We start from the raw sequence: 14614 nt of genomic DNA on the forward strand, positions 1-14614 counted from the left end.
AATTATTTTTGCATCTCACATTCTGTTACCAAAAGTTGTCACAGTGAAAAATCTTTTCATCTAAGACATTAGTAAAATCTTAGGCTTCAGAAATGTATAAAAGAAGAATATTATGTTAAAGAGCAATCTTGAATAGAATGCCTGAAAATGAAGTATTCTTTTGGTTTGTTTTTTTTATGGTTTTGAAAGTATTGCTGAGAGACAAAATGAGAAGAAAATCTTTTGTCCAGCCAGAATTTCAGGCTGGGTTAGAGACAGAAGCTCTAGGAAAAGAAACAGATTTTTTAAGAAAGTTTAATTTTCATTCACGACAGAATAAAATTATTCCTTAAATGCTTGTAGGTGAAAGTTTGGTTAGTGAATATGTTTATCTTCCAACAAAATGCAGTTCTGCAAAATACATTACTTCACAGTAAATCACAACAGCAGCAATTTTTGTTACTTTACGTGCAGCGTACATGGAGATGCCACATGATTTACAGGGCTGGATTCCATTCTCACTCCTCAGCTTTGCACTGGTGGTTCAGTGGCGTGATTCCTCCTGACCCTGGCAGAATTCCAAGGCTAAGTGAGAGGAGAATCAAACATGCAAGGTTTGGTTTTTAGTGTTTTGCTCAGGACAATGAGTGCCAAGGAGCTCCCCTGCTTCTGGCAGCTTCAGCCATTCTGATGGTCCCCTGCTCACCAGCACAGGCATTCCAGCTCCTGCCAAGCAAACCACAATATACCCATAGATGCTAGTGCCCAGTGATTTAAATTCCTTCTGTTCCCACATCTCCCAGAGCCCTGTGTGCCCTCCAGAGGTGGCACCATGTGACAGAGTAGGTTAGGAAGGCACAAAGACTCCTTGAGACTCTGTGTTTGCAAACCCTCCGCTGGCAGCTAAGCCACGGAGACCATGAGGTGTGTGCACTTCTCCATGGTCAGTCCTTGCCCACAGTCAGTCCAACCTGCCCAAGGATACAGACTAGAGCAGGAGGGTCCCCGTGCCCCACTGGGCACCTGCAGGAGGAGAGATGGTTGCCAGGAGAATTCCTGCCAGGAGAATTCCTGCGTGCCTCCCCAACTCATAGTCACCACAAGAACCAGCTACAGCCCCAGTATAGCCCTTATCTCACACTGATGAAATCTGGAAATGCTGCAGCCCAGAGGGCATTTAAATTGTAACAGAGACCCTCACACCTGGAGATTCTAAAGAAGCAAAAGAAGCTCCTTTTGCTCCCTGTCCCTTGCCTCTCCCTCCCTTGATCCAGGCTCGGGATCACACCAGGCAGCAAGCAGAGGTGAGCACAGGCTGTTCCCGTCCCTCAGGAGTCACACCACGGTGTGCTGGGAGCTGAAGGAGGTGAAGCTGCCCTTGGGGCTGCGGTGGCACTGTGAGAAGCTGGCAGCTCTGGTCCTTCTGCTTTTGGTGCCGCTCCTGCGTTTCTGCTTGTCGCGCGCGATAAAGCTTTCGATCAGCTTCAGCTTTTCGTGCTCTTCCTTCAGGAAGAAGTCAACAAGCACGGTTTTCTCCTTTTTGATCTGCTCACTGATGTCCTTGGGGATGTCAGGGATCATCCAGTCAACCAGAACGCTGAGGAACATCACCAGGTTCTGCAAGCACAGCAACAGACATGAAGCAAGCATGAAAAATCCAAAATACTCGCACTGGAGCAAAACCAAACCTTTGTTATAGCTATGAGACAGATGTCAAACACATTTTGCTGGTGCTGTGTGGTAGTAAGCAATTGATGAATTTCAAGAAACAGCTGAGGTTTGTGCACAGCTACCCCTCAGTGTAGAGGCTGAATTAAACACGTCAGTTAGGTTTGAAATAGGAAAGGACATGGAATCATCAAATAATCCACAGCCTTAGTAGCTAAACCAGCATTATTCTTTACAGGCAACCAAAGGTGCCCAGTTCTCAACATCCAATTCCTTGATATTGAGTTCAGAATCCATTAATATAAGGACACCCTCCAATACCATCAAAAATCCTACAACACAAGGCAAAGATACCCATGTGCTTCCAGTGTAGCCTGAGCACACAGAGGACAACTTTCATGGCCATTCTGTCCTCAAATCCTCCTGGCTGCTGATGAGCAGAATTGTTTTTAAACTACCAAAGTGTGCAAGCCAAAAGCCCAAACCTCAGGCGTCAAGGTGATTACAGGTGGTGCTCATAACATCAAGCAGGAAGCAGACTGGGCAAAAAGTTTTGCTTGCTTGTGAAATCTATAGATAAGGGATGTTTTGGGGGTTTGTCTGGTCGTGATAATGCTTTGAGAAGTGCTGTGTTGTGTAATGCCTGGAAACGTGTGAGAATGGTTTGCTGACAGGGCTGCTAGCATGAACTCTCTGTCCCCATCCGAGACAATGGAGCTAATTAACCAGGGAATGTTCTCTGGCAGAGCAGGCAGAGGGTTTGAAGCCCAGCAGAATCAGCTGCTTTCAACTGCTTTGCAGGCAGTGGTGGAAAATTACTGAAGGCACCACAAAGAAGCAGAAGAGGGCAATGCAGGCAAGATTCACAGAAACACTTGGGAACACTTGGCAGGTGAGGACAAAAGAAAGGCAGGTTTGAAAAAGAAGGATGGGCCCAATTTAGCTGTGGAAGGATCCCAGATCATGGAGGAGAGCAGAAGGAAGCCTTTCTAAAGGCAAGCCATGATAGTAAATCCCTTGATAATGAAATCCTCACACTGGGGACAATTTTCTGTGCTTAATTCAAGAAAGTAGCAAAAAACCTTGGAGGATTTATTACTTCTGTTTATGTCTTGCTTTGGGTAAAAAAACAGCAGTTTACAAGCCTACACAGCATTTATGTGCTTTTGACAAGTGATGCCTCTGAGAGGATAAAAGTTGACAGGTCCATTTAAACATTCAATAGCCTGGGGTATTTTGGGGATCACTGCTAGCACCAAGGGCTAAAGGAAGCTGTGTAATCTATTTATTTAATACATACACATAACAGCCATGGCTATTGGACATGGGCTGCTTTGGAACACACATTTGGATCCATTTGTGGTGAAATCCCTGTGACTGAAAGTGAAACAACTCAGCAGACTTACCTGAAATAGAATCACAAAAGCCAAGCGAGCAGATAAGACCGCCCAGTACTGCTTAGAAAACTCGTACTGGTGGGGGGACCAAGGTGGTTCTCTGTAGTCTTTGAACCTGGAGATGGAGACAGCTCAGTTATCACAGCTCCAGCAATTTCCTCCAGCACCAATTGCTGTGATTAACATGATTTTCCAATCACAAAACCTAAAGAATCAAATCCTCCAGATGTTCTTACTTCAACTCTTATTATGAAATACAACTTCAGAATTAGAGCTGGACTACCTCCACTCAGTTTAACACACAGTCTGGTTTTCACAGTTGTAACCAAAATCAGAACATTGTTTTAATGTTGGAAATATCCATATTTTAGAGGATAGACAGAAGTCCCCTTTATTTTCTTAATGTAAATTGACATAAATGCACAGGGCATTAAATGCTGAAATGAAAGCAGAGAGATAGTCCAAGGAATTCTCAGACTGAAGGAGATAAACCTACATTCATCTCACCTAAAACTCGATTAATTCAGGGAATAATTAAGCCCACATAAAATGTGACTCATGCCTTGGTGATTCCTGTCTTTGCATTATCGAAAGGGGGAGCCATGGGAAAGGCACTTCCTAAATTAACTGTCTAGTCTTGGACAGGATAAAACAGAGACTTAGTGGTTTGGTGTAAAGGCTGTTGCTTTTAGTATTGTCATCAATCATTTGGAAGTAAACAACAGGCTAATAAAAATCACAGATGCTCCTAAATTGGAAAGTTTTGCAAATAGCAGGAAACACAGAAAGCAATAAGAAATGGAGACAGGAAACGCAATGAGAATAATATGGGGAAATGGAAAATAATTAAAAATAAAACACTTGAAGGATCTTTGGAGGGATGGTGTTTGAAAGTGGAAATAGCCTGGAGCTTGCAGTGGCCAGCAAGTTAGCACAAGTTTGAAATATGGCAGCAGGACAGTGCATGACTTGTGGGTGTATCAAGGGGGGAATTAGCCTTCCTCTGAACAGCCCAGGTAAATCCACACCTGGAACTCTGCATTCAGCCACTCAGCTGTGCAGATTCCAGAGAGAGGGGGAAGGAAAAAAGAAAGAAAATAAAAAAAAAAAAAAAAAAAAAAAAGGAAACCAAAGAAAAAGATAGCGACAAATTGAAGGCAGCTCAGGAGAGCAGCACAAGGGCTGAGGAGACTGACTCATCGGGAAGATTAAAGAGCAGCACATGTATTGCTCCACTTTGGTAAGTAACAGCCACAGTTGGACATGATAACCATGCACAAATTGTGCCCTCAGGACTGAAAGGGATAATTTAGTGCTGTTCCCAGTGTTTGACTAGGAGTAATGGGATGAAATTAAGAAAGGGAAAATCTGTTTTGAATACCACAAAACCCGTCCTGACAGTAAGATTCATTTGACTGTGCAAAAGCCTCCGTTGGGGGATAATGGAGAAGGTTCATATATAAAATCTGTCAGCTTCAGTTTGCAGGTGCGCTTGCCAAAATTACCTTCAGGTTCTACCCACGTGGTTTTGCATGTTAAATTACACATTTGCAATCCACACATCCCCTGCATCCTGCCGCTCCCCACCCCCAAGAACTGAGTCTGGAATGCTGGATGTGATTCTGTGCTGCAGCTTCTGGAGACAAAGGACACGATGTACAGCCCACAGGGAGGAGAAAACCACTTTAATCTGGGGGCTGTGCTAATTTAGGGAAGAACTCCCTGGGCTGTGTTAGCCCCTGGATGGTTTTGTTCAGCCTTCCATGCACAGGTCCTCTCTGAGGATTCCTGTGCTGTTCCTGCACTGCCAGATCCCCCCTCTGGTATTTTTCTGGACATTGTGGACTCCCACATGTTGCTCAAATCTGTACAAGTGCTGCAGCAAGGGCCAAAGCCAGTTCCCTTGAACTTAATCTGCTTGAACATCAAAGCCAAGGAAAACCCCTGAGTTTCTTGTGGACTTTGCTGATCACCATAAATCAATCCCAGTCTTGAAATGGAGCCCAGGTTCACCTGGAAGGGTCACCAACTGTGGTGGGTTTTCCATTTAATGAATTCTGAGCTTCACAAACTATGTAAGCATTGTAGGACATCAGACCCCTTGGAAATTTCACCTGGCTCAGCTGGGAATCACACTACTTGTGATGCCTGAACCTACACTCAACAGAGCATGAGCAAATGATTTATGGTGAAGGAAAATGTTGCCAGACCTATAGATGAGGTAGCTGGGCCTCCTTCCCACCTACTTTTTTAATTATTCTCTGGCACATGGGATTCCAAAAGGCTTTTTCTAACCCCTAGAATCTACAGGTAGTTTCTTTTTCACAAACTCCATCTTTTCAGCTCAAGAAGCATTTGGACAATATCCTCAGGTGTGATTTTTGGGCTCTTCTGTGCAGGATCAGGATTTGATGATCCTTGTGGCTCAGCATATTCTATGACTCTCTGATTCTCTCATCTCTTCAATGCTTCACACTTAAAATATTTGATTCATCAGTGCTGCAAAGACTATTGTGTTTCCAAAATAGCAAGAAACTGTAATTCCACTGAAAAAGGACAAGAATATGAAGTGGTCAACGTGGTTGAAGAATAGAGCACAGAAATGTTATGAGGAAGAACAGAAAAATGTGCACTGAAAGTAAAGAATTGTAGGGGAAGGGAAGCTGGGTGGAGAGAACCATACAACCCTTGGACAAATGTGGACTGAAGCCAGAGCTAAGACAAAGATGTCAGTGTATTTCAGAAGGTTATTTTGTGGGGGAAAAAAAGAATGGTAAAAAAGAACTCCAACTATGTATAAAGATGGAACTTCAAATCATCCCAAATAATCTAATCTGTTTAACTTCCTTCTTCAGCTGATCTTTGGGAAGAAATTGGAGAAAACATCCAGAATCACAGAATCAGCAGTGCAGGAGTATATAAAAATTAGTCAGGGAAAAATGTTAGCATCCACCACTGATCATTAGGAATAGATGAGAAGAATCACATGAGATGAAGAAAATAAATTCAAAGATATTTTATAAAGTTGCTGAATGTTGGAGCAGACCCATGTTAAAGGAAGAGTCCCTTGAATGACTCCATATCTGCTGCTTCCTTTTTTCAGTGTGACCAGCAGGTTTTTATGTACTCCATTATCATACAAGGCAACAAGGACTAAAGGGAAAAAACAATTAAAATACTCCATATCTTAGCAAGATTTGCTTCTAATTTGCCTTCAGCTATACAAATACCATTTTTCCCTGAAAAAAAAAAAAAATTACAACTAATACTGTGAATCAGAACAGCTTTACAGCAACCTTTATTTGGAAGCAGTGCCAAAGAGTTCACAGCAGTGCAAAAAATGCTGCTCTAAGTATTTGAAGAATGTATTCTGTATGTTCAGTGGCAGAGTTGTTTCTGGCTTGTTGTGGTTATTTTTAAGATACCTTAATCTCTGGCAATGCCCGTAAGGAGAAAAATGCAGCCTCATTGCAACCACATTTATCTCCAGAGGTCACAGAAATCTAAGAATAAGAGAGGTCAGCTTGTTCCCAATGCATTTGCCAGAAACAGAAATACAGATTTTATTTCCAGCTTGAGGGGCAATGTTTGGTTGCCTGTCTCTTGGGACACAAGTTAGAGACCCCAGACTTTATCACAGGGATAGTTCTGTCCAAACTGAGATCCTGATAAGATTCAAATGAGGCAGATGATAATGAGAAACAGTGTTTGTGGATGCTGACATCTTTTCCTAATTGTTTCCTGATAACAGAAGAGAAATGCTCCCATAGTTCTGTCTCACTCAGACTAACATATGGTCAATCATTTTTTTCTTCTTCTCAGTCTCTTAGATGGTATCATCAGGCAGGGACCACTTTTGTACCCAGGGTAGATGATTCCCTTCTCCCTGTATTTGGCCTCTGTTGGATATTTGGCTGTGTATGACCATATTGAAGTGGTTAATGCACATATTTCCAAACACACCAGCATTTAAACAGCTACAGAGGCCAGTGGCTGACACAAGGTTAAAAGCAGCACAGTGAAAGTAGAAAAATCAGTGAAGTGGATCAAGGTGCTTGTTGAAGGAAAACACAGGTGAATTAAGGGATAAAAAAATTAAAAAGTGATAGGAACCAAGGGTGGAAAAGCATTTCACAGATTTATAAATCTGAAAGTCCAGAGATGCTGCATACTCTGAAGGGAATATTTTGCTAGCAAACAACTCCCAGCAGCAGAAATGAGGAATAGCAGAGCTCACATGCTTATAAGTTACTTAAAAGTTATAAGTGCACTCATCTATCCTGTGCTGTAGTCAAGGTGAGAAGGTAGGTACCCCCCAAAGGCAACCCCAACACTGCCAGAGTGAGAGGGACAGATTTCTCTCCCTGCTTACCCTGCTTCCAGTGAAGAAACTGGGATATGTCATTTTTGTGGGTTATAGCTGGGCAAGATATATACCCCACTTAAAATCAGTGTGAAATATATTGCACATCAAAGCAAGAGAGGGAAGACCACTCTAGATCACGGATTTCCTTAAATAAATGGAAGAGGAACTTTTAAAATTATTTTGTGCCATTGCAGAGACCAAGCACAGGGTGATTTCAAGGGAGTCAAAAAGGAAGGTGAGACAGGCTGTTCAATATAACACTGACCCAAAGAAGCTCAGATTTGAACAGCTGGGGTTTGTAAAGCCTTAAACCAGCTCTTTGAATTTCTGCACATTATTATAAAAATACAAAGTTACTTTGAAAGCTGGAGCCACATTAGTGATTTCTCATGCAAAATGAAATTATTCCATAAGTATCTGGTATTTGGGACATATTTTGAAGGAAGCTGAGCCTTGTTTCCCCAATCTGAAAAGATGAATCTGAAATAGAAGACATGTAGATGGCGACTGGTACAGGTTTTAAAGATGGGCATAATATATTGAAAACTTATATCTCAGTGAGTAAGGACTGAATTTAATAAAAACAGTGAAAGCCTGGTTCTAATTACTGGGTGTCCATTTTAAAAAATCATTATTTTTAATTAGAGCTATATCTTTCAGTAAAGAAACTGCTAGATTGCTTTTTTCTTTGGATCAAATCTGTCTAAATTGTTTATTTTGCCTTTTAATGCCCTGAAAAAAAAACCCTTTTAAAGACCTTGTAACACAGTGAGCATACTCTAAAAGCTACACTTCCAAAACCACATTTTCAAAGGCACATGAATACTGCTGAATATGTGGCCACATAAGTGAATTTTATCAATTCCCACTTTGAAAAATGACATAAGAGCCAGGGAAATCCCCTTGACTGTGCAAGCTGCTCTTGCAAGTACTTTACCTGCAGAATGAAACCTCCTGAGCAAACAGGGAGTTTTCTGGCTGTGTCCCAGCCTTGAGCTGGCTGACATTGAAGTATGAGAGGGTGTGATTGATGAAGCCATGCATGGTTCCATTCTGGCTGTATGCATACTGATACATAAGGCGTGGGATGAAATCGGAGGTGACAGCAATGACAAAAGCCTGAGAGATGGAAAAACAAAAACAAACAGACAAACAAACAAACAACAGCATCATGAATCTGTGATCCAGGTTGATTAATTCAGGGGGAAATGTTCATGTTCAGGTAAATTTAGAGTGGTGGTGAGGGGAGAGTTATATGGCCAGAATTGGTTCAGAATATTTACATATAAATGCACAATAACCTGTTCTGTCTCTCCAAGGGAAGGCTCAGCCAGGGAAGTAGCAAAAGGAATTAATGGAGTGTCCATTCTCCAATTCTTTTCATCTCTAGAGCCATTAGGAGGTTTTTCACTAGTTTCAAAAAAACCTAAAACACCTAATAGTTGGTAAAATTTGGGCTATATTTTGGTGTAGTTACACCAAACCTGTAGAGCGTAGACATCCATTTTCCCCTCAGCATCAGGACTCACACATCTCACACAGAGGGGTTTCATGCTGGTTTTAAACCTCGTGAGACTGGTATCCCAGAAAAGTGTAATGGTGGAGGCAATCAGTCACAGAAATCTCTACATCATAGCAATAAGAATTCCTTTGGTTTCTGCTCTGGACTCACTCCTGTTGAGCAGGTCCAGGGGAGGCCATGAAGATGGTCAGAGGGCTGGAGCCCCTGTGCTGTGGAGACAGGCTGAGAGAATTGGGATTGTTCAGGAGAAGGATTTTGGGAGGAGCCTTTAGGGCCCAATCCAGTGCCTGAAGAGACTCCAAGAGACCTGGAGAGGGACTTCTGACAGGAGCCTGGAGTGACAGGACAAGGGATAATAGCTTCAAACTGACACAGAGTGGGTTTATAATGGATACTAGGAAAAAAGCATTCCTTCTGAGGGTGCTGAGGCTGTTGCACAGATTTCCAATAGAAGCTGTGGCTGCCCCATCCCTGGCAGTGTTCCAGGCCAGGCTGGATGGGGCTGTGAGCAACCTGGGATAGTGGAAGGTGTCCCTGCCCATGGCAGGGGGTTGGAATGAGATGATCTTTAATGTCCCATTCAACCCCAACCACTCTATGATCCTATTATGATTTAAAACTATATTTTGCTAAATAATAATGTCCTGTGTCAATATTATCCAGATGGAGAAGCAGAACTGGGCATTCAATTTTTTTTAAAACAGGTATGAACACATTTGCATTTCTTTTAAGTAAAGGTATCCAACTCATAACTTTAATGGAATCCCCAGGAAATAAACATTTAACAAAGGATCATAAATCTGCAAAGTATATTCAGAGAAAAAGAAGAAGCTGCAGTTTTTCTCTCCCAGCACAGCTCAATGCTGGACAGCTAAAATCTGTGCCTGACAGTGAGATTATGTGGGTGTGCAGGGCTCCACAGATTTCCTACCTTAAATCCTGGAAACTGGAGAGCCATGAGTGAGAAAGGCTCCACCCAAGTGAAACAAAACTGCCCCTCTGGAGGCATTAGAGTGCTGTGCTGTTGTGCTGGGAGCTATTTTATCAAAGAATTGTCATAACACCTCTCCACAAGTTCTCCCTTCAGTAGTGAAAATCACCTCCCTTTCTAAAGGGCTTTGATATCTTTAATATCTCTGGTATTATTCCATGACCTTAAAGGTATTATTTCCAACATTAATAATTCTATGAGATTATGATCTGTAGGTTAAATACCCACTAGAAACTATTAGGGTTAAAGTCTTAGGGCATGAGATTTTTTATCTTAAAGCATATACAGAAAAATTTTACTTAGGGAGTACATATAGCACAATAAACATAACATATCTGTATTCTGTTGTATTTGAGCAACTGAGAAAATTAGATGTCACTTGTAAATTATGTTGAAGGAACAATAAAATATAAACAATAATAAACAATAAATTATAAAGAATTTTAAATTACATTGAAGGAAGAGTATAAGCTCCCAAGATCATGGTTAGAAACTGGTATAACCAAACACTTACATTAATGATCACTGAAAGCTTTCCAATACCACTCAAGATGTTATACCAAATACCTGTAAGTGAAAGAAAAATCTTATTAATGGGTTTGTTAAAAATTTTCTTCTTTTTTTGATTGCACTTTTGGTCTTATCTTCACTTATTACTCACCTATATCTTTTTCTCTCACTGTGTCTGGCCTCCTCAGCTCAGTAACAAATTTTTTTGCATCAAGACGAACCTCGATGATGTTGTTCAGCAGAGCAAAGACAGGGGCCAGAGGGAAGGAGGCAACAAAGAGTGTGACAAAGCCAAACTGGATAACTGGGGAGGGGAAAAAAAAAAAAAAAAACAACGTTTTTGATAGCTTCTGAAGGCAGCAGCAAATTATTGATGAGCTTTGTGCATTATCAACCCCGTAAAATTCCACTTCCCAGTTTGGTCCCAGGAATAAATATCCCAGAGTAGGGCTATGAAGAGACAAAAGTTTGTCACTGTGCTTTATGAATGTTTCCAATAAAGCTTCAAGTTGCTAGCACAAGCACCAGCCAAAGGAAACAATAAATTTAATAAAGGACAAAGGGTTCAGAGTCTATTTTTCTGCATTTATACATAATTAAATGATTAGTCCATGCTGTTTCTTTCCTGTCCTTTTCCCTGCAAGGAAAATGATAGACAATCAAGCAAAAGGAGAAAATCTACAAGGTGCCACTATTTCTTCCCAGCTTCCTTTGAAAAACCTGTGAAAATCAAGAACAGAAATATCTACGTGGATGTAGGAGCCAGTGTTGTGTAACTCTCTCATCCCTCCTCACTGATATCCTCCAAGTCAAGAAATACTGCTCTTTAAATCTGAACAAAGGTGAATTTTATATAAATTATATTTATATTTATATTCATATTTATATTTATATTTATATTTATATTTATATTTATATTTATATAAATATAAATATAAATATAAATATAAATATAAATATAAATATAAATATAAATATAAATATAAATATAAATATAAATATAAATAAAGCTAATAAATCTGACTGTGATCTACATCTCAGAGTTAAAAAAATACTAGTGTAGAAAAAGTGTTAGTGTGTTTAAATGCCATATTTACTGTGGCTTCTTTTTTGGCAGATCCCTGTACAAGTTCTCTCTCCACTGAGGGAGGAATCACACTTTTTTGTGAAAATAGCACAATATTCTGTGTACACAGCACAATATTATACTTTAAAATATTTTCCTTTGACACTGTTGTCACAGCCTACAACTAACTCTTGAAAAAGTTTTCCCCAGGACCTTCTCTTACATGCACCTTTTTTTTGTATGCAGGTTGCAAGTCCTCTGATATTTCTCCTATCTCAGGAACAATATATTTGCACATGAAAGTAAAATCTCTGTCTATCAGTTACATGGCCTTTAGAGTTTCATTATTATTGTTTTGTTCTGAGATAAAGTGTCTGCACTAAGATGGAGCTTTTTCAAAGCATACAAACATCCTACCCTTGAAATCATACTTTCCTGACTATTTTATGTTCAGAGTCAGGAAAAGGAATTAACAAGGAAATAAAACCAGATGTTAAAGTTATGTCCCCCCAAAAACTGTGAAATACTCAGAAAAATACATAGCCCCAAAATATGCCTTATTTGGTTCTAAGTGAATTTTGCAGGAATACAGCTGGGAGGATTCTGTAAAACAAAAAAAAAATAAAAAGGAAGAAATAATGAATTATTTGCAATGCTTTAAGAATAAACCACACACACATTTGCTTTGATGTTGTTTGTAGCCCCTTCATTCATTGCCTGGGAAAACGCAGTTTAATTTTTTTTCAAGTTCATGAAAAAATGTTCAAGGTATGCAAAGGACTTCTGGATAATTGTGTAAATATCTCTTCATAGAAAACTCTGTGCCAGAAGTGTTTGTGTGGCCATCTTGAAATCTCTTCAACCTTCTCAACTCCTTCTTATGAAAGTGTAAATGATGCAAAAAGCAGGCAAAAAAAGCAAACCCAAAGCCAAACTCTGAATTTAAACAGCCTTGTGTAACTAACTAGCAAACAATCATTAAATGGAAGAGTCTTCAAACAACCTCAGCAACTCACAGGTACTTGTTGAGTGTGATCAGTGTTTTTAGAAACAAACCTGAATAGATTACAGAGAGAATCTCTGTCCAGATCCCAGAAGGAATCTAATCTCATCTCAGCATCCTGGATTTCTGTGGATGCCTGTCTGGTCACACTGGAAATATTTGCAATACTTTTAGGATGCTCACACTCTTCCATCTAGGACAGTTGACACCAAGACATCCTTTTTTTGGCTGGAAAACTTGATGGCAACCCTTTAACACCCTGTTTGCATTCGCATTTATGCCACAAGAGCTCTTTATGTGTTCAGGTACAGGGAAGAGGCTAAAGAGAGCAATGCCAGGAGCTGGACTTCTGGGCATCCATCCTGTTACATAGATTTCCTATTCCTCTGGTAACCCAGCCTGGAGAAAAGAGAGATTAATATTCCCCAGGCTCGTGGCACAAGCTGGGAAATAAAACAATTGCAGCTGGGTATAGTGGAAAGTCAGGGACATGGGGAAGCATCTCCTGGGGCATCCAAGCAGGATGCTGGATGTGCTGTCACTGACACAGAGCCTAGCCTGCTGAGGGAAAAAGCCCAAACCACACACTGGTGGTGCCTTTACTCTCTGAGTTGAGCAGGAGAGAGCCAGGGGCTCAGAGCCAGTCTCAGTTTCACAACACCTGGTGCCACGTCTGCAACACCTCATCCAGCCTCTGGCTCCAGAAAAAAACTCTGAAGGACAAACAGCACCCAAAGAAGTGTCTCAGGTCACAGCCCTTCTCAGAATTCCACTCCTGATGGAAGCTGTGCAGAGCCTGAGCAGAACCTGACCCCAACAGCAACACACCCTGTCCCCCAGGTCTGGCCTCCAAGCTATGACTAGGAGCACAAATCAAAGTTCTAAAATTATAGATCTGAAGGGAGGTGGCTGCTCTTCTTGTGTGATGGACACAGAATCAGTCCCCAGCACAAAACCTTCATGCTGTGGATCACTCAGGTTCTACAAGATTTACACTCTCAGTAGCATGAGTATCCCAAGGAACTTTTACATCAAAGCCTCATCTAAGGCAAGGTATTTATTTATGATTGTGTTGCTTTTTTTTCTTTCTTCTTTATCAGTAATATCTGTCATAGGATCATGTGTTACTGGAAGTAAACAGTGGAAAAATCACTTTTGTGCTAAGCAACTTTCCAAATCCTAGAAAGACATTTTTCAATATACAACCAGACTTGGCTGAAAAACTAAGGAAAAGGTGTAATTTATAACTCTTCTGTAATAAATGTATGCAACAAGCCTACACACAACCACCAGTAGTATTTTCAAAACCATCCTCATTATAGAGATTACAGAAAAATGCAGGTTTCTTTTCAGTGATTTTTTTTTCCTTTTTTCTGCCTCACACATTGCCTTTTTGATGGCTTTTCCTGCTTAAGGGGAAATTCTTCCAAACCTCTCAGATTAATCCTTATAGTAGTCAGTAGCTACAGACATTGGATCTGATAATTTTCTTCTTGTGCCATTGTTTTTAAACAGAAGTTGGATGATGAAATCTTTTATTATTACTTCTCCTTCAGAAAAAATGGTTTTAATTAATTGCCACATGAAGCTTGGACTCCTAGAAGGGTTAGGCTAGAGAAGGGAAGACTAAATGAAATAGGCATCTGAAAATCATTGCTAATCTCAGTTTCTTCTCAAGGAAACACGAGTGGTATAAATTTCAGACATTCATGTGCATCATTTTCCTCTTGGAGCCAATTTAATAAAGTTTCTTTCATTAGCAATATTTATTGCTACTCTAAACATCGATTTCTTGCCAACTCCTATCACAGCAGGCCAGTTACACACATTGCAAACTTGCTGCCATGTGGAAGAGGAAACTGCTGTACATGCTACCTACTTTGGGAATGCACATGGTGTGGTTTATTGGCCTAGGTCAAAAGTCTTTGCACAGTTTTGGAAGCAGGAAGTGCTAAGGACAAATCTGACACATGTTGACAGTGATAATTTCTGTTTCAGGATTATTTGAGAAAAATTTTCTGATCATTCAAGTGTTTTAAGAGTGTCTCTGCTAAGAAATGCAGGAATATATCAGTTAATAATATCAAAACAGTCATCAAAATGTCACTGGTG

General features: G+C 40.5%; 1 protein-coding gene across 1 annotated transcript in view; it reads right to left on the minus strand.

Annotated features, from left to right (window-relative positions):
• Positions 1–205: 205 nt before the first annotated feature.
• Positions 206–14614, minus strand: part of ANO2 (anoctamin 2) — a 147007-nt gene continuing 132598 nt past the window's right edge. Inside the window, exons 21-25 of the mRNA XM_056515366.1 lie at positions 10585–10737; positions 10438–10490; positions 8348–8529; positions 3054–3159; positions 206–1596 (exon numbers count right to left, since the gene is read on the minus strand). Coding sequence (XP_056371341.1) covers positions 1315–1596; positions 3054–3159; positions 8348–8529; positions 10438–10490; positions 10585–10737 — 776 coding nt within the window. The 3' untranslated portion in view covers positions 206–1314. The remainder of the gene's footprint in view (positions 1597–3053; positions 3160–8347; positions 8530–10437; positions 10491–10584; positions 10738–14614) is intronic.

Source organism: Oenanthe melanoleuca, chromosome 1A (genome assembly GCF_029582105.1).
Source record: "Oenanthe melanoleuca isolate GR-GAL-2019-014 chromosome 1A, OMel1.0, whole genome shotgun sequence".
Lineage (NCBI taxonomy): Eukaryota > Metazoa > Chordata > Aves > Passeriformes > Muscicapidae > Oenanthe > Oenanthe melanoleuca.